The 20,505-nt window shown below is 39.4% G+C and overlaps 2 protein-coding genes across 5 annotated transcripts in view; one reads left to right on the top strand and one right to left on the bottom strand.

The window, feature by feature from the left end:
• MARCHF5 (membrane associated ring-CH-type finger 5) overlaps positions 1-10,305 on the bottom strand; it is a 47,205-nt gene extending 36,900 nt beyond the window's left edge. Inside the window, exon 1 of the mRNA XM_012765900.2 lies at positions 9,943-10,305. Within this exon, the coding sequence (XP_012621354.1) occupies positions 9,943-9,977 (35 nt within the window). The 5' untranslated portion in view covers positions 9,978-10,305. The remainder of the gene's footprint in view (positions 1-9,942) is intronic.
• A 40-nt stretch (positions 10,306-10,345) lies between these two features.
• CPEB3 (cytoplasmic polyadenylation element binding protein 3) overlaps positions 10,346-20,505 on the top strand; it is a 199,148-nt gene continuing 188,988 nt past the window's right edge. For 3 of the 4 annotated variants that reach the window (XM_012765822.2, XM_012765869.2, XM_012765878.2), the window contains exon 1: positions 10,346-10,544. The gene's annotated coding sequence lies outside the window, so the exon portion shown is untranslated. The remainder of the gene's footprint in view (positions 10,545-20,505) is intronic. The other variant, XM_012765886.2, reaches the window with a different exon arrangement.

Below are 20,505 nucleotides of genomic sequence, written 5' to 3' on the forward strand. Positions count from 1 at the left end.
GCACTAAAACATAATTGTCCTTTGAATTATTAAATATTTTAATGTTATAAGTTATGGAATGGCAATTTGAATACTCTACAAAGGTACAAATAATTAATTGGCTATTTTCCATTTCAAAAGACAAAACCAAAAGCCTCCCAAGGTCCATACCCAAGGAAAGAGGAGGTTATAATTTCTGACCAAACTGAGAGTTTAAGTCTATTCTCCCCCCTTGTTCTCTCTAGTCTTCTGACTCTCTCAGAATTCAGTGCTCAGTGTGATGCATAAGCATCACTTGGGAACTTGTCAGAAATGAAATTCTCAGACCAGACCCCAGACCAACAGAATGAGAAACTCTGGGGGGTGCTCAGGACTAGGTTTTAACAAGCCCTTCAGGTGATAAAGATACCAAAAGTTAGAAAACGTCTGCTCTAGCCATTCTTTCCTTTTTCCTCTCTTTGTAAGTTTCCTTAACTCACCATAAAATAGAAATGAAATTCTGTTTTATACTCACTATAAACATTTTAAAAATTATATGGTTTTAAAATGTAAATAGTAGGTTTCCTCCCTCCCCCACCCCTTAAAAAAATTAAACAGTAGGTAAAATACTTAAGATATTTTTTTCCTAAGGAGAAAAAGTTAAATTAATTTGGGAAAAAGATTATTTGAGTTCAGGATATTCTAGCTAGTTAAAGAACCTGGGGCTTTGGAGCCAGACTCTGTGAGTTCAAATCCCTGCTAACCTTATAAGTTTAATGACAGAATCTTTCACAGTTATTGTAAGGCAGGTGTTCTTAATCTGGAGTCTATGAAAAATTTAGGGGCTGGGGGTTGGTAAATTTGGATGGTGAAAGAAACACTGTATGTTTATTTTTGCTAAGCTCTAAAATTTAGCTTTTTCTTCAATGATGAATGCAAACAAACCATAGCAATATCAGCAGTATAGCAATTAGAAATTAGTATAGAAACCAAAAATTTTCATATTACTTTACAGCTGTCCAGATCCCAAAATAACATTTAGCTCACCATATAATTTGAAATTAGGCTAACTGATAAATCTTGTATTTTAATGTCTTAAAGCTCATATTAGTATATTAGATAGCTGTATTTCAATATAATTGGTTTCTTTTCTAATCTTATTTTGTTTTATTCTTTCAAAAAAATTCTGAGAAGGAATCCATAGGCTTAATCGACTGCCAAAGGAGATTTTAGCATAAAAAAGGTTTTAAGGTCCCATATTGTACAGGATTAAACATGTGATCCAGAAACTCAAGAATCGCCTGGCACATATATAACCTCCGAATGAACTAGCAACAACATTGATAACGATGGTGTCAACTTTACATCTATGCCTAAAATTTATGGATGTACTTTTCTTACCATTAGTATATAAAGCAATTCTGCGTGGTACCCTGGTATTCAGTAGAAAATGTTCTGGATTCCTAGTTATCCTCATATTTTTCAATAGGCCACACCACTGCTCAAGATTCATTTATACCCTCTCAATTCATTTTCTCCCATCCTTCTTTTTCCTTCTACTAGCTTTTCTAAATACCTCTTGCTTGCTGATGTATATACTCATAATTTACTCCCATACCATCCCATTGATCAACGTGGGACACATTTGTTCAGAGATCAAAGAACAAATTATTATTATATGAAGATGAGAAAGGAGGACTAAACTAGACAAATCTAAAGAATATTATTTATTCTTTAAAATAAATATATAGTCTTTTTGGCCTTGGTAATATCACTAATCTGTATTATAACGTACCACTCTTTATAAAAGGTCATTTAATTAATTCCATGGAATTTTAAAATATGATGTTTTTTGCCAGTTATATAGACAACAGTTTAAGGAATATACATGACTAGGTTGCCTTAAATCTAAGATTATTCAAGATTGCCTCCTAAATCAATCTGAGTATCTATTAAGTACATTCTTTATTTGATGCCGAAAAGAAATACATTTAAGGAACTTACAGCCTAGTTAAGGAACAAACATATGTATACAAGGGTTACATAAAAACCACCACACCAAACATTAAGTGCCAATAAAACCATGTAAGTAATACAGAAGAAACGTGATGAGAGTAAGAAACATAGGAAAAAACAGCTGAAGTTTCAAGAAAAGAACTACAGACGTGGCCAGGTGAGGAAGCTCACGCCTGTAATCCTACCACTCTGGGAGGCTGAGGCAGGAGGATTGCTCGAGGTCAGGAGTTAGAGACCAGCCTGATCAAGAGTGAGACCCCGTCTCTACTAAAAACAGAAAGAAATTGGCTAGACAACTAAAAATATATAGAAAAAATTAGCCGGGCATGGTGGTAAATGCCTGTAGTCCCAGCTACTTGGGAGGCTGAGGCAGAAGGATCTCTTGAGCCCAGGCGTTTGAGGTTGCTGTGAGCTAGGCTGATACCACGGCACTCTAACCTGGGCAACAGAGTGAGACTCTGTCTCAAAACAAACAAAAAAACAAACTACAGATGAGGATTCAAGTTAGATGCAAAGAATAGGGGTATGTGAAGAAAAACAGCATAAGCAAGTTTAGAGATGGAAATGAGCATGTATGTTTATGGATGAATATGCTTGGAGCAGAAAGGTTTTACTAAGATAAAGCTGGATGTTACAAACCAGTTGGGAATGGATAAACAACAAGGACAACCTAACCTCACTTTAAAAGGTTCATTTGTGACACATAATTTATGTAGAAAAAAGTGAGGGGGGACTTTATCAATAGTTTCTCACTGCTACATAAATTAATTAAGATAGGGATGGTTATCCAAGAAAACAGCTGGCAGCCGGGCGTGGTGGCTCATGCCTGTAATCATAGCACTCCAGCAGGCCGAAGTGGGAGGATTGCTCAAGGTTGGGAGTTCCAGACCAGACTTAGCAAAAGGGAGACAGACCCCTGTTCTCTACTAAAAATAGAAAGAAATTAATTGGCCAACTAATATATACAGAAAAAAATTAGCTGGGCATGGTGGCGCATGCCTGGAGTCCCAGCTACTCAGGAGGCTGAGGCAGTAGGATCTCTTGAGCCCAGGAGTTTGAGGGTGCTGTGAGCTAGGCTGACACCACAGCATTCTAACCTGGGCAACAAAGCGAGACTCTGTCTCAAAACAAACAAACAACAAAAAAAACCCCAGCTGGTAGTAAAGTCTATCTTTGCAGACTCAAAGTGCAGGTGTTCATTTAGGATTATTAAGAAGAACTAGGGGCCGGGCGAGGTGGCTCACGCCTGTAATCCTAGCTCTCTGGGAGGCCGAGGCAGGTGGATCGTTTGAGTTCAGCAGTTTGAAACCAACCTGAGCAAGAGCGAGACCCGTCTCTACTATAAATAGAAAGAAATTAATTGGCCAACTAATATATATAGAAAAATTAGCCGGGCATGGTGGTGCATGCCTGTAGTCCCAGCTACCTGGGAGGCTGAGGCAGAAGGATCCCTTGAGCCCAGGAGTTTGAGGTTGCTGTGAGCTAGGCTGACGCCATGGCACCCACTCTAGCCTGGGCAACAGAGTGAGACTCTGTCTCCAAAAAAAAGATCTAGGAAATCATACACTCCTGCCCTAGAAATCACTGTGATGAAAATCAGAGTGTGGTGGAACAGAAATCTAGAATATGGAGAGTATGGAACAAGCTTTGTATTATATATGGTGCCATAATAGTGTCATTTACACGACTGTTTTAAGGAAAGAAAATAAGCACTCTTTAATTCAGAACAAGCTTAGAGATCCACACTTCAGTTAATGCAAGCAAGCCCTCATTCAACAATGGAAAAAAGCTGCACATTGCTTGTTTTGTCTCAGGATTAAAAGTGTCACACCCAATGTATTTGGAACATGAAATACACCGTCAAGGAGACTAAAAGTCCCTTTATATACCTGTTTACCCCAGTGGAATAGAAATATCTGGATCTATCAAAGAGATAAAACCACAATTATGACACATTAATAAAGGGAAATGCTGAAGGGAAATATAGCCAGCCTTCTGTATCTGAGGGATCCCTATTTGCTGATTCAAACCACCTTGGATCAAAAATATTCAGGAAAAAAATCATGTTCTGAACATGTATGGACTTTTTCTTGTAATTATTTCCCAAACAATATAGAATGACAACTATTTATAGTATTTACACTCTGTTAAGTATTATGCATGGATGGTTCAACATAGGCCTTGAGTCCAAAATATCAGTTTTGACTGTACCATGCCACCATATGTATACTATACTCTGAGAGAAATTTATATTTCCCATTTAGTAAGAAATTATAGCCAGTACAAGAAACTATGTGTTTCATGTTGCTATGGTACATTTAAGCAGCCATAAGGGAGCTTCCTCTAGAGATTCAAATCCTGTCCAATGTACCACATAAATACTATCATCATCTATGTGAACTATTGTCACAAAGAATTAGGAGACACTGGAGATGAACTGCTGTATGAGTATGGAGAAGAGAGGAAAAATATTTCTGACATAATCAAAGAACTCCGTAAACAAGGCAGAACCTAAATTAGGTCTTAAAGAATGAGTAGCTTTGAAAAACAAGATGCCAAAAAAATAAATAAATAAATAAAATATCTACCTTGTGTTTGGAGGAAAGTGAGTAAATCAGTTTGGTTTGGGCAAAAATATTATGTACTTATTTATAAAAAGAAAAAAGGCTTTAAAAAAGCCATTGGTGCCAACTATGTACTCAATATCTCAAACATAACAGAGAGCACAATAAATATCTGAATAACGATGAGATTGTAGGGGGTCCTGAAGGCCAGAATTTGAATTTAATCTTAATAAGAAAATACAGATTTTAAGGAAATGAGGCAATTTAAAAAGTAGTGCTTCTGCAAGATTATTCTAAGCACTCATATATCATAAAGAATGAAAAGATAGACACTGTGATTCAACAGAGGGTCTCCTATGGACTAGGCTCTTGGTGGGAAACAGGATAGGGAATACAGGTAGTTTCTATTCTCATTGAACTTCCACTTGAATATAAGTGTGGTAAGGGTATGTGTGTGTGTAAAGCTGAGACATGAGATAGGTGCATTAAAAATTTATAGTATGATGTGATTATACTATAATTAATTCATACTGGTTCTATGGAAACATAGGAAGGAGTCACTAACTCTGCATGGGAGAGCTATGCAAGGCTTTAATGTGATATTTGAGCTGAATTCAAATATTCAGATGGATAAAGGTTGGCCGGGTACCTAGAGGGAGCAAGGCATATAAAGCAAAAATAAGGAGATGAAAGAGCAGGGCCAGTGCCATGGCTCACGCCTGTAACCCTAACATTCTCAGAGGTCAAGGTGGGAGCATTGCTTGAGGTCAGGAGTTGGAGACCAGCCTGAGCTTTCTATTCTACTAAAAATAGAAAAAATTAGCCTGCTGGCTAATTTTTTTAGCGTGGCGTGTGGCTATAGTCCCAGCTACTTAGGAGGGATTGTATAATCATGCCATTAGGAGGGACTGTATAATCCCTTGTTGAGAGTCTTTCTCAACAAAAGAGCAGGACGTATTCAGGGGACAACGAAGTGAAGTGCAGGAGAGGATGGTTTAGGTAGGTTGAGGGTGGATTATAGTAATAGATCAAAGCATACTAAGCTCTTGAAAGTTTAGATTTTTATCCCTATAGATGATATAGAGACTGGCAGGTTTCCAAATATGGGAATGGCATGATTATAATTGTGCCTTGGCCAGTTTCCGTGCCACTCTGTGGGCCAACATGGACTAGGAGAAAAACTGGAGCCAAAAAGAGAAAAAAGAATCTACAATATTTGATGAACAAGTAGATTTGGAAGAAAAGAAGAAAGCAAAGAAACAAAAACAACAACAAAGACGACTTAGGTTTTACAGGTGATGGCTAGAAGAACGGTCATATCAAAGACCAAATATTGAGAGGTCAAGATAAGTAAAAGTCAGAGAAGTAGCAGTAGCTTAGTTTAAGTTGGTAATATTGTATATATACAAATGGAAATGTCCACTGGGCAGCAAGAAATAAGCTGCTGAAGGAAATGAGGGAAAGCGGTCAGAAATAAACACACAGATCTAGGCCGGGCACGGTGGCTCACGCCTGTAATCCTAGCTCTCTGGGAGGCTGAGGCGGGTGGATCGTTTGAGCTCAAGAGTTCAAAACCAAGCTGAGCAAGAGCAAGACCCTGTCTCTACTATAAATAGAAAGAAATTAATTGGCCAACTAAAAGTATATAGAAAAAATTAGCAGGGCATGGTGGTGCATGCCTGTAGTCCCAGCTACTCGGAAGGCTTAGGCAGGAGGATTGCTTGAACATGTATGGACTTTTTCTTGTAATTATTTCCCAAACAATATAGAATGACAACTATTTATAGTATTTACACTCTGTTAAGTATTATGCATGGATGGTTCAACATAGGCCTTGAGTCCAAAATATCAGTTTTCACTGTACCATGCCGCCATATGTATACTATACTCTGAGAGAAATTTATATTTCCCATTTAGTAAGAAATTATAGCCAGGCTGAAATTATAGCTATAGTAAGAAACTATAGCTAGGCTGACACCACAGCACTCACTTTAGCCTGGGCAACAAAGTGAGACTCTATCTCAAAAAAAAAACACAAAAAAACAACAGCAACAACAAAAAAAACCCACACAGATCTGGGAGTTGCTCAAATAGAGGTGAAAATGAGATAGTAAATGAGTACACTTTTTCAGATAATAAATGCTGAGAAGTGGACCATACTCAAGGATTGAAGGAAGAAAAGGTAAGGTATTTGCAAATAAAATCCTTATTTGCAAAGGATAAGGTAACTCAACTTTAGCTGTTAGTAAGTTGTCAATGGTTAAAAATCTTGAAAGATTAAGTGGTATAAATTGAGCATACCATTCATGTTACAATTAAAATAGTTAAACAGTTTATGGAACACATCACTGGAATTTAAGCTCCATGAAGGCATTTTCATTATGTTCACTACAATATACTAAGGGCCCTGAATGGTACTGGTCATATATAGGCACTTGGAATTTGTTAAATAAATTAAAAAATGCAAATGTTTAATAACTGATTCACTATAAAATACATAACTTTTAACCTAAAAGCAACAGAGTATGTTATATACATTTCCTTAGTCTTCACATGGATGAAACTCAAACTGAAAAAATAAACACATGGGCTGTTATGTGAGCTAAATTCTGTCCCTCAAAAATTGCCACCAAAGACCAAGCTGGACAGAAGCCAAATTCATGAAAAGAATTCTGGGTCAATGGCTGGGTCTATGGGTCTATGTCAATAGGGTCTATGTCAATAGGTTAACATATTTTAGTCTTGTTGGGCCTGTATTTCCCAAACGAACCATGTTGAGTATCTTAGTGTTCAACTTGCATGTAAGGCCAGTTCAAATTATGATAGTAAGTATGAAGGAGATGGGGGGACAACTGCCACTCTGGTTACACTAGTACCCTCTAGCTGCCTAACATATAGTGTTTTATAAAGATGCATGTGAAGTACGATATTTCCATTTTATTTTATTTATTTATTTGAGACAGAGTCTCACTCTGTTGCCTTGGCTAGAGTGCCATGGCGTCAGCCTAGCTCACAGCAATCTCAAACTCCTAGGCTCAAGCAGTCTTTCTGCCTCAGCCTCCCTATTAGTTGGGACTACAGGCATGTGCTACCATGCCCGGCTAATTTTTTCTATATATAGTAGCTGGCCAATTAATTTGTTTCTATTTATAGTAGAGATGGGGTCTTGCTCTTGCTCAGGCTGGTTTCGAACTCCTGACATTGAGCGATTCACCCACCTTGGCCTCCCTGAATGCTAGGATTACAGGTGTGAGCAACCACACCCGGCCAGATATTTCCATTTTATAAAGAAGCAATATAGCCTCAGAATCCAAAGTCACATAGCCAGTAAGTGGCAAAATTAAAATTTCCAAGATTTCTATCTCTGAAGCCCAAGCTTTTCTCACTAAATGATACTTCCTCTTATTATGAAATAAACCCCTAGGGTTTAGGGCAGTGGTTTTCAGCCATATCAGAAACATCTAGAAGGATTTTGAAAACCTAGATGCCCAGGTTCTACCCTCCAGAAATTTGCTATCTAATTGGCCTTCAGCTGGGTCCAAGCATCCATCCATATTTTAATATGCTCCCCAGGTGATTCTAACTTGGAGCCAGGTTGCAAACTACTGACCTAGACAATAAAGGTCTTTGAAAGTCATGTTAAGAATCTACCTTGAGGTATGTCCAAAAAGTACAAAGATGAGAGTACTGCCAGTGTTACAGTCACTTGCTTCAGTAAATGGCAGCCAGAATCTCCAAGTTTCTGTTGAGAAGTTTTAAACAACTCACTAGTACTACTCAGCTTCTTACTGTTATGGAAATCTTCAAAGAGAATATGAAAAGCCAGGTCAACCTTTAGACATAAAAACTTTTATAAGTCACTGAATAAAAGTGAAAGCAGGAGGCCTTAAGGGGAAGGAACAATTAAGTACAAAATACCCCGCACCAGAACAAGGTTTCATCTTATTGGAATTGGCAGTGGCAGGAGCTCCTGGTCTCTTCTGGGCATATTTCCGTATGCTACATTTGCCAGTATGCTAAATTATAGTGAAAGGAAAACCTGGTAAATTATCAGACCCCTAGACAACTGGGGAAACTGACAAGCAAGTTTGTGCATTAGTTCACACGACAAATATTTACTGATTGCCTCCTGAGTACCAAGCTCTGTTCTAGGATTCAAGGTAAACAATTAGTTTCTGCCCTAAAGGAGTTAGAAAACTAAATATATTACAAAAGGGTTAGTCAATACAAGTGTCAGGACACTGACCTGAAACAAGGGCCAGATTAATCACCAGTCATTGAAAAAAGTCAGTGACATATTTCTATCAATTTAGATGTCTCAAAATTCTAAGCTCCAAAGGAAATGCCTGCCAATCTGGGAGGAGGTGTATACCTAGGTTATTTGTGTTCTGGGAATGGCAGACCCAGAACACAGATCCAAAATGCAGACCCAACCTTTTAACTGGGTATAATCCTAATTAAAGAAGGTCCTTCATTTAACACCTTACAGTTGGACCTGTATTAGGACAAAGAGCTGTACCACCTGCTGAACAGGGTGGCAGGTGATGTCTGTTGAAAGTTGTAAGCAACCACAAACATTATGAATTAGCTTGTACAACTGGATATGTCAGGAAGTTAAGACCTGGGTAGGGGAAAAGTGGTTTCAGAGTCTCCAAAATCATGGTAGAACCCATGGACTATAATTTGAACAGCAGAGGGCGGTGCAGCTGACTACACAAAAAGTTTTAACGACTGGAGCCCCCCAAGAATGGGCAACTGACCCCAATATAAGCTGAAACTTTTCAATGAACTCAACGATCATAAAGTATGCTGGATATTCAGTTTTGGACTTGTGTGGCTGTTTTCCATAACCTCTACTCTGGTCTGACCGTTAAAGCTCCCCTGCGGATACTCTGACCTTACAATTTCGGGGTGGGGAGGGAATAGGGTAGGGGAGGGCACAAGAATGAAATCAGCCAATCAGGTTTTCCAAAAGAATGTTTATCCTTGTTTCTCGTAAAGAGATGTAAAATTGTAATTCCCCTGAAAGATAATGTGGTTATTTTTGCCAGTGACATTGATGACACACACTTTACAACATAGTTGGGGGGGGGAAGAGTAAGAAAAAGAAACTAATTCTATAGGTTAACACAAGCCCCTCTTACTTCAAAACGGTGTTCAAGCAAAACAAGACACAGCTACTTAACTAAGTTGTGTTCTAAGTTTACGACCCAGGCCGCTTGATCTGTCCTCCCCCAAATAGACTCCAAACTTTCTGCCCCTCTCACGGCCCCCTGGCCGTGGAACTCCTCCCGGCACGCCGGGCTCTGCTCACGAAGAGCCTCGAGGGCTGGCGCGGGCAGGGGCAGGGGTAGGGCCAGAGCGAGGGTCGGCGGCTCCCGTTCTCCCCCAAAGCTGCCCGTACCTGTCCAGCATCTGCTGTAGGGCTTGGTCCGGCATCTTCTTTGAAGCCGGCACACTTGGCCCTCCCCAGTAGACCCAGTTAGGACCAGGCCAGGGACAATAGCACTGATAGGCGGCGGAGTAGGCCTCAGTCCGGCGGTAGCCGCGAACCCGCCACCCAGCTTCCCGGGGTAGCTCCGCGAGCCCGGCGGCTGGGGTGCGGGGCCTTCGGGCGTCCGGAGGAGGCGGTGGGGAGCGAGGAGGAGGAGCCTTGGGCGGGGAGGCGGCGATCGCGGCCGGGGTTCCTGCCCGTCGGCCCGAGGTTCCGGTCCATGGACCGCGGGCTCCGAGTTGCTGCCGGCGGAGGAGCTACCTCTGTGAGGTAAGAGTCGCCGCCTCCGTGCGCGCCGGGGTCACGACGCAGGACGGCCCAGAGCAGCCTGGGAGATGTAGTCCTCGGACCATCCCCACTAGAGGCTGCACAGCCCGCCCCGACCACCGCCGCCGAGCCCGCTGCCGCCCGGCCGGCGCCCTCCCTTTTCCTTCCTCCAGGGGGAAAAATGTCCTTCGGGCCGCTTTCCAGGAAGCAGCAGGATGTGCCGCTCTACTGTCAGTAGCAACAAGGTCAGCCCTCCTTGCCTGTTTCTTTTCTCCTCAGTTCTTGCCCTCAGGTAGAACCGAGCCAGGTGAGGGGAGGGGGCTGAAGGGCCATTTTTCGTCAAGGTTCCCAGCCCTGGATGTGGCGTCGCGTCGCCTCGGCGCGGTTCGTAGCGGCGGTGGGGGTGGCAGAAACTCCTTCGGAAGCCCCTGGCGCTGGGGCCAGCCTCTCCCGCGTCAGAGCCCATTTCGGGGGCATTACACAACCCCCGCAAGTGGTCAGATGCTTTTAGTGCGTGAGGCTATGCTTGAGGTGGCGCGTGGGTAGGGGCTTCCTTGACCAGACGGTTGCCACCGAGTCTCTTAGTGTGTGTTTGGGGGTGGCGGGAGAAAAGATGATTCTTTCTCTAGGAACCTTCTAAAATGTGCCTGGGCTATCAAGGGCTCGCCGACAGTCTCCAAATGGAACATGTTCGTGAATAAACAGCTCTTGCTTACTCAGCTGTGGGTTGTCAGGGATGTTTGTTTCTCTCTCTGCTGTTGGTCACAGTTAACCATTTCTGGTCGCCTTGACACCTCCAAGCAGGTGGATTGCGGGTTAGGGGAATGAAAAAAGAGAAATAAATCACTCGTTGGATTATCATCTGACCCTCTAGGGATAGCTCTGGTGGGAGGCGGCTGTTGGCTAAAACAAACGCGTGTTTTGGACGACCTGTGGCATTCTCTAGTGCTGGGATTGGTAGGACGTCTGGTATTTTTCCCTTCATTATGTCTGATTTTGGGGGAAAGATGTTTGATTTTTCTTTAAATGAAAATGTGTTTTTTAAGCTCTTTTTTTAAATGTAGAATTTTACAATCAGCTTTTAATTTTCCGTTCAAGTTTGCTCTCTAAATGTATTTAGACGAGTGTACATTGCCAGAAAAAACAAACAAAATATCATGTGACCAGAAGTTTATTTATGTGGCCGCCAATTTCTGAAATTTGCTTTTATGAAAGACTTCGAGGAATTAATACTTAACATTTTTCTCATGAAATGAGAAACGCCCCCCTCAAGGAAAATCAGTGTTTAGTGTAATCAAGGTGTCTCATATTTTAAATTCTCACTTCTTGCCCCTTGTACTATGTAAGTCTTCCCTTACTGTGTATTTCCCTTAAGCAATTGTCAGCCATAGGAGTTAGATATATGATTCCTGCTTAAAAACAGAATTTTACCCTAGCATATTGATTAAATAGGTTAAGTGCAAAGTCCATTAAGCTTTATGATTTATACTACTAAAAGGAGTTCTTATCTCATCCTAGAATTTCTATTTGAACCTAAATTAGAAAATATGACCTAATTTTGTTGATAGCGAAGCCTTGTGCAGATTGACCTTATTATACCAAAAAATGGATTTTATATTTGCATTTTTATGAAAAATCAGTTTCCTGGCTGTACCAAAACCCTTTGAAGTAGAAAAAAATATTCTGTTATTCATTTTAAGAATGAATAGCACCTGACCCAGTAATTCTACTTCCAGGTATCTCCCAAAGAAATGAAACATTTATCTACACAAAGTCTTGTTTGTGAATGTTCATAGCAGCATTATTCTTAATAGCCAAAAAGTAGAAACAGGCTGGGTACGGTGGCTCACACCTGTAATCTCAGTGTTTTGGGAGTCCGAGGCAGGAGGATTGCTTAAGGCCAGAAGTTCAAGACCAGCCTGGGCAACATACCAAGACCGCATCTCTACAAAAAAAATGAAAATATTAGCCTGGGCATGGCAGTACACACCTGTAGTCCTAGCTACTGGGGAAGCTGATGTGGGTGGCTTGCTCAAGTCCTGGAGGAGTTTGAGGTTACAGTGAGCTATGATCATCCACTGCACTCTGGCCTGGACAACAGAGTGAGACTCTGTCTCTTAAAAAAAGAAATGAAAAGAAAAGTGGAAACAACCCAAATATTGACCAACCAATGAATGGATAAACCACATGTGGTGTATCCGCACAGCAGAATAGTATTAGCTGATAACAAAGAGTGAAGTTCTGATACATGCTATAATATGGAAGAACCTTAAAAACAGTATGCTAAGTGAAAGGAGCCAGTCACAAATACAAAGGTCACATATTGTTTGATTCCATCTATTTGAATGGTCCAGAATGGGCAAATCCATAGAGATAGAAAGTAGAATGCATAGTGCTGGAGAGGTTAGGGAGAAATAGGAAATAACTGCTAATGAGTATGAGCTTCCTTTTTAGGGTGGCGAAAATGTTCTATAATTAGATAGTGGTGGTTACACAAATTTGTGAGTTATATTACAATTAAAAGTATGATAAAACAAAATTAGATTATGGTGATGGTGGCACAGCTCTGTAAATATACTAAAAAAATCCATTGAATAGTACATTTAAAATGGGTAAATTTTATGTTATGTAAATTACATCTCACTAAAGCTGTTAAAAGAGTAATTAGCTCCATATAAAATATTCATAAGGACTTTTAAAGAGAAACATATAAACAGATAACTGATAATTCTTTATTATCAACTTTGGTTTTTTCATTACTGTGGGTAAAAATCATGATTGATAATAACCATAAAATAATCCTTATATTTGAAATCGGTGACACATACAGTTTGAATATCAATATCGTCTGTCACCTTTGTTTTGTATGTCTCTTACACTTTACAATAAGACTTAGAGGCCAGGCGGGGTGGCTCACGCCTGTAATCCTAGCTCTCTGGGAGGCCGAGGCAGGCGGATTGCTCAAGGTCAGGAGTTCAAAACCAGCCTGAGCAAGAGCAAGACCCCGTCTCTACTATAAATAGAAAGAAATTAATTGGCCAACTGATATATATATAAAATTAGCCGGGCATGGTGGCACATGCCTGTAGTCCCAGCTACTTGGGAGGCTGAGGCAGTAGGATCGCTTGAGCCCAGGAGTTTGAGGTTGCTGTGAGCTAGACTGACGCCACGGCACTCACTCTAGCCTGGACAACAAAGCAAGACTCTGTCTCAAAAAAAAAAAAAAAAAAGACTTAGAATAGTTGCAATTATAATTTTTTCTCTAATTTTGAAGGGAAAAAGTCTTAATTACTTAGAGTTTTGTCTGAGCATAAAAAGAAAAAAGTTGAAAAGCACTCCATTTATATAGGGTTAAAAATTTATGATAAATGATATTCAGCCAAGGGAATAAGCAACATGACTATAGCCAAAAAGAATTTTTTTCTTTAGAGATATTTTGAAATAGAAATTAAGCTACTGAAAATATTAAAGATTATCCCAGCTTCAGAGGACAAGAACAAGGATTGACAAGATAGAGTTATCCAAAAGAGTTATGGGATATTTTAATAATTCTATAATGGATTTAGAGATATCTGAGTATGAATTGCTCTAAATATGTCAGGAAATTAAAAATATTATAGTATATCACTTTAATGTTCCTCCATCACACTTGTTTTAAACTGTCTACGAAAAGTGTCTTGGAGGTATTCCTTAGAAAAATGGTATAAAATATTAAGGTGTCCACCAAGAACTATCAATTGCCAAATTTGGCAATAAACTGTAGGCTGAGTCCTCATTGCAGGCTACATAAAGTTCTTCATTAATTCTTTCAGCATACATTTTCAGAGAACATATGATATGCATGGGTACTCTAGTAGCAATTAAACTATAACTACCCTTTAAGAGCATATAAACTGTGTACCTAAAAATGTTTATATTGAGAAAAATAAAGTAAATAAAACAAAATATAATAATGAAATATTATATAATGATAACATGGTATGATAACATTTGAGGAAGTGCCAAATAAATGGCATAGAAATATAAAATGATATAGATGTTCACAGGAGACTGTTTTGGGCTGTAAAAGCTTTGTGAAATAGTGATTTAGGATCTACCTTGTAGCTAGAGGGGTAATTATGTAGGTGAAGGAGTAGAGAGAATCTTAGGTCTGGATAAGGGTGAAAAGATGTAAAGAGAAGAGTTATCCTTTATAACTCAAATTGTAGGTTTCTGTTGTATAATTGGAAAATATGGCTCACTGGTGCTATTGTTTGAACATGTCCCCTAATGTTCATCTTTTGGAAACTTAATCCCCAATGCAACAGTCTTGAGAGCTGGGATCTTTAAGAGGTGATTAGGTCATGAGGGCTCTGCCCTCGTGAATGGATTCATATAGTTATTGAGGGAGTGGGTTCATTATCTTGAGAGTGGGTTTGTTATAAAAGTGAGTTTGGCCTTTTTTTTGCTATCTCACACACTCTCATCATGTGATGGCTTTTGCCATGTTATGTTGCAGCAAGAAGGCTTTTAGCTGTTGCAGCCCCTTGATCTTGGACTTCTCAGTCTCCAGAACTGTGAGCCAAATAAATTTCTTTTCTTATTAATTACCCATTCTCAGGTATTCTATTTTAGCAACACAAAACAGACTAAGGCAGCTAATGAAGTAGGGAATAGTTAAAAGGCCTTGAATCTGTTAATTCATTCAACAAATATTTATTAAATATATGTGACAGTCACTAAGCTAGGCATTGAGGATACAATGATGAGCAAAAACAAGCACAGTCTTTACCTTTGTGGAACTTATAGTGGGAGAAATAATCACACAAATAAATTTTTTTAAATTGCAAATGTGGTATATAATGTTATAAGAGATTATAACTAGGGATTTAGGGAAAGTTTCTCTGAGGAAGTGTCTATTATATTGCAGTCTGAGGAAGAGCAGGTGTTAACTATTCATAGATAAAAGGAGGAGGGAAAAACATCCCAGGCCAAAGAACAGCATATGCAAATGTCCTGGGAAGGAAAGCCCTGTAATAACTAGGAGAAAATGAAACAAAGAGGGGAACTTGGAGCAAGATGAAATAAAAAAATTAAAGAGTGAAAGACTATGAGGAAAAGAGCTTTAAAGGCCAATTTAAGGAATTTTGCCCTTATACTAGGAGAGAAGGAAGCTGCTTGGGAGGAGGGTTTAGGCATAAGAAATAGGCGCCATTCTGTAGGAAATGGGAAGTTAACTTGTAGTGGTTCCTAAACCTACTGTGAGTGAGAGAATTTCCCTGGAAATTCTAATCTGTGTGCCCTGCAGTAGTGCCTAATTAGCTGTCTTTTTAACAAGTGATTTAGACTGGTAGAGAATCTCTGCAAAGATAACTGCAATGATTCAGAGTTTCAACTCAAACATAGGTTTGAATCTTAGCATTGCCACTCAGAAGCCCACAACTTTGGGCAAGTTACAGAGTCTGTTTAAGTCAGATTCCTCACCTCCAGGGAAGAATTATAGAATCTACTTTTTTGGGTTCCTGGGAGGATTAAATGAAAAAATTCATTTCAATTGAATGAATAAAGGCCGGACATATGGTTATGAGCTCAATTGGTGTTACCTCTTAATTATTACTACTGAAAGTTCTTCAGTAAAGGTGAGAGTGATTTAGGGGATTAATCTTGCAGTGGTATGTAGGGTGGATTGGAACAGAGATGAGTTAGGTCTTGGCTAGGTCTCAGTAACTTGGCTGTGGTCTGTAAGCATTTTTTTAAGTTTGCTTTAATATGGCTATTAGTTCTTGAAGCTCCTTAGATAGGCTAAATAGTTCTCAAGTAGATAATGTCCCTGGTACTCTTTAAAGGACATTTATGGGAAGACTTTGGTCCCCAGAATATAGTTTACTGGCGAAGCATCTACAGGATTACTTTGAATTGACTTTGTTCATTTGCCACTTATAAGAACAGTCTAACATCTGTCTATGTATATTCCTTTGCTACTCAAAGAATAAAGAATGTGTCGGCATGTACACTCTAATGGGGTAGATATTTACAAAAGATAAATAATTTTACAAATAATCATCATCTACCGATTTGCCTTCTCATAAATATGGTGGAAGACTCATTACTTTCCTCCCTTCCCCTCTTTTCTTTGACAGAGTCTCATTCTATTGCCCAGGCTAGAGTGCCATGGCATCAACTTAGCTCACAGCAACCTCAAACTCCTGAGCTCAAGCGTTCCTTCCTCCTCAGCCTCCCCAGTAGCTAGGACTACAGGGTGTACCACCACGACTGGCTAATTTTTTCTGTTTTTAGTCGAGATGGGATCTCAGGCTGCTCTTGAACTCCTGACCTTAAGTGATCCTCCCGCCTCAGCCTCCCAAAGTACTAGGATTATAGGTGTGAGTCACCGTGCCCAGCCTCCCATTACTTTCCATTATCCTTGCTTAAATTCTTTTTTTCTTGGTTATGTGTCCCTGGGCCATCCAGTGGTATGTCAAGGGTAGGAAAAACAATCACAAGATAACATGTCACATCTTCCTTTCTGTAGCTTGTTCGTGTAGTATCCATTTTATGAGAAAAGTATATATAAATAATTCCTTTTCTTTTTAAACAAACAGATTTCATAGAGCAGCAATTCTCAAAGTGTTGTCTTGCAGACCCCAGGCCTCCCTGACACCTTTTCCCAGGAGCATATAAGGTCAAGATTATTTCCATAATAATAGTAAAACATTATTTGGGTTTTTCACTGCATTAGCATTTACACTGATGGTGCCAACAACAAAAGGTCACTTTCACTTAATGTCCAGAGTTAAGCGGTAGAAGATATTCATTTTATTAAATCTTGACTCTTGGATACACATATTTTTAATATTCTGTATGATGAAATGGGAAGTATATACACTTTGCATCCAAAGTATGATAGTTGCCTCAGAACAGTACTTATGCAATTAAGATGTAGGCTGAATTGGCTGGCTGTTTTTTCATGGTACACTATTTTTACCTGAAAGACTAACAGTCAAAATTTAAAACATTTGTACTGCAAGGGATATTGTCAAAGTGAAACGACAACCCACAGAATGGGAGAAAATTTTTAGAAATCCTATATCTGAAAAGGGACTTATATTTAGAATATATAAAGATTTATTACAGCTCAATAATAAAGACCCCAATCAAAAAATGTACAAAGGATTTAAATAGACATTTCTCCAAGAATATACAAATAGTAAGCACATGAAAAGATGCTCACTATTTATTATTGGTGTACAAATCTATAGATTAGGGATTTTTTTTAACCTAAAATCCTTGGACCCTTAGGGATCTAATTTTTGTTTTTATGTGTATATTTCCTTGTTGTTTTTCTTTTGTTGTTCTTTGTTTTTTCCCTCCTGAGGGGGTTCTTAACCCCAAATTGATTAATAGCTATTGCTTTTAAAACTTGACTTTCAAAGTTTGCTATTAGCCCAAAGCTCTGTTGATCTCAAGACTTCACAGAAATTAACAGTGGTCCCTGCTCATAATGGCAGATAGAACTTCTGTTGGAAGGCATAAAGACAGCAATGAACCTAAAATATGATGTACTGGAAATAGACATGCACTGAAGTACTGTGAAAGAAAAATGAAAGTGGGTTATCAAAGGGGGAAGATAAAGCTTCAGAAAAACACAGATTGCAGCCATCGTGAGTTACCCAGAACTCAAACAAATAGGAAAATAATTTGGGCCGGGCCTGGTGGCACATGCCTATAGTACCAGCTACTGGGGAGGCTGAGGCAGGAGGATCACTTGAGCTCAGGACTTTGAGGTTGGTGTAAGCTGACACCATGACACTATAGCCTGGACAACAGAGTGAGACTCTGTTTAAAAAAGAATTTGCATTCCTATTAAGTCATAAGCCAAAGAAAAACAAAAATAAAAGAAAAAGTTAAATTTAATAAATAAATAAAAAAGAAAATAAGAAAAATCAGCATTTGGGGAATATTTCAAAAAACACTATTAAACACTTTAGGCTCTGTGAAGCAAAAGCCAGGTGTTCACTGATCTGTTATTTCCAAGTTCAGCTTTCTTATAAGAGAAAGAAAAAAAGACTCAACTAGGAATAGAAGGGAACTTCCTCAACCTGATAAAGTGCATCTACAAAAAAATTCATAGCCAACATCATGCCTAATGATGAAAGACTGAACGTTTTCCCTCTTGCAGGGAGAGTCAGGAATAAGACATGGATGTGTACTCTTGAAATGTCTATTCAACATTATACTGGAAGTTCTAGCCAGGGAAGTTAAGCAAGAAAAAGAAATAAAAGGCATCCAGATAGGAAAGGAAGAAGTAAAACTAATTATATTTCCAGATGAAATGATCTTGTATTTAGAAAATGCCAAGAAATCAAAAAACAAAACAACTATTAGAACTAATAAGTGAGTTCAGCAAGGTTGCAGGATATAAGATCAATGTTGAGCCCAGGAGTTTGAGGTTGCTATGAGCTAGGCTGACGCCACGGCACTCACTCTAGCCTGGGCAACAAAGTGAGACTCTGTCTCAAAAAGAAAAAAAAAAAAAAAAAACTTACTACAAAGCTACAGTAATCAAGACAGTGTTGTAGGGGCAGTGACATTGAGGTCAATGCAACAGGTTTGAGAATCCAAAAAATAAGCCCTGGCCGGGCGTAGTGGCTCATGCCTGTAATCCTAGCACTTTGGGAGGCTGAGGTGGGTGGATTCCTCGAGGTCAAGAGTTCAAAACCAGCCTGAGCAAGATCAAGACCCCATCTCTACTATAAATAGAAAGAGATTAATTGCCCAACTAATATATATAGAAAAAATTAGCCGGGCATGGTGGCGCATGCCTGTAGTTCCAGCTATTCGGGAGTCTGAGGCAGCAGGATTGCTTGAGCCCAGGAGTTTAAGGTTGCTGTGAGCTAGGCTGACGCTACTGCACTCACTCTAGCCTGGGGAACAAAGTGAGACTCTGTCTCAAAAAAATAAATAAGTAAATAAACCCTTACATTTGTGGTCAGTTGATTTTTGACAAGGATATCAAAACAATCTAATGGAGGAAAGAATAAATACAACTGGAACAGCTGGATATCACACAAAAGAATGATGCTGGATCCCTATTTTGAATATTAATTCAAATAGATTAGGCTAGGTACAGTGGATAATCCCAGCACTTTGGGAGGCCAAGGCAGGAGGATTGCTTGAGGTCAGTAGTTAGAGGCTGCAGTGAGCTATGATTGTACCACTGCACTCCAGCCTGGGCAACAGAGCAAGATTCCAGGGGAGAAAAAAAATCAAAGACCAAAATGTAAGAGCTGAAACCAGAAAACTCTTAGAAGAAAACATACTGTGTTTCCCTGAAAATAAGACCTACCCATAAAATAAGCCCTAGCAGGATTTCTAAGCATTTTCGCAATATAAGCCCTATCCCGAATATAAGACCTAGTGATGGGCGTGGCTATCCAGCATATATGCACAACCCATGCATTTCGTTGTGGAGTGGTAAAGAAGACGAGCAGCCCTTCTCATCTGCCCCATGAGAGCTCTATTGCTCAACATGAGAGATTGGGGCCAATGATTCTAAAGGAAATAGAGTTGCAAGAAATTCAGGATGGAATTTGGGGTTTGGAGAGTTATGATGATGTTCCAGAAGAAGATGACTTAACTATATTTGAATAAATGTAGATTGTTGTACTGTACTTAAAAAAAATAACACATCCTCTGAAAATAAGTCCTAGGGTGTCGTCTTGAGGAAAAATAAATATAAGACCTTGTCTTATTTTCGGGGAAACACAGTAGGTGTAAATCTACATGACATGGGATTAGACTGTGTTTTCTTAAATATGATAACAAAAGCAGAAGCAACAAAAGAAAGATAAATTGATCTTCATCAAAATTAATAACTTTTGTGTTGGAAAGGATAATATCAAGAAAGTGAAGACCGGGCGTTGTGGCTCATGCCTGTAATCCTAAAACTCTGGAAGGCTGAGGCGGGAGGATCGATTGAAGTCAGGAGTTTGAAACCAGCCTGAGAAAGAGTGAGAGCCCGTCTCTACTAAAAATAGAAAGAAATTAATTGGTCAACTAAAAATATATAGAAAAAATTAGCTGGGCATGGTGGCGCATGCCTGTAGTCCCAGCTACTGGAGAGGCTGAGGCAGAAGGATTGCTTGAGCCTAGGAGTTTGAGGTTGCTGTGAGCTAGGCTTATGCCACGCACTCTAGTCTGGGCAACAGAGTGAGACTCTGTCTCAAA

The sequence above is a fragment of the Microcebus murinus genome, chromosome 14 (assembly GCF_040939455.1).
Source record: "Microcebus murinus isolate Inina chromosome 14, M.murinus_Inina_mat1.0, whole genome shotgun sequence".
NCBI lineage: Eukaryota > Metazoa > Chordata > Mammalia > Primates > Cheirogaleidae > Microcebus > Microcebus murinus.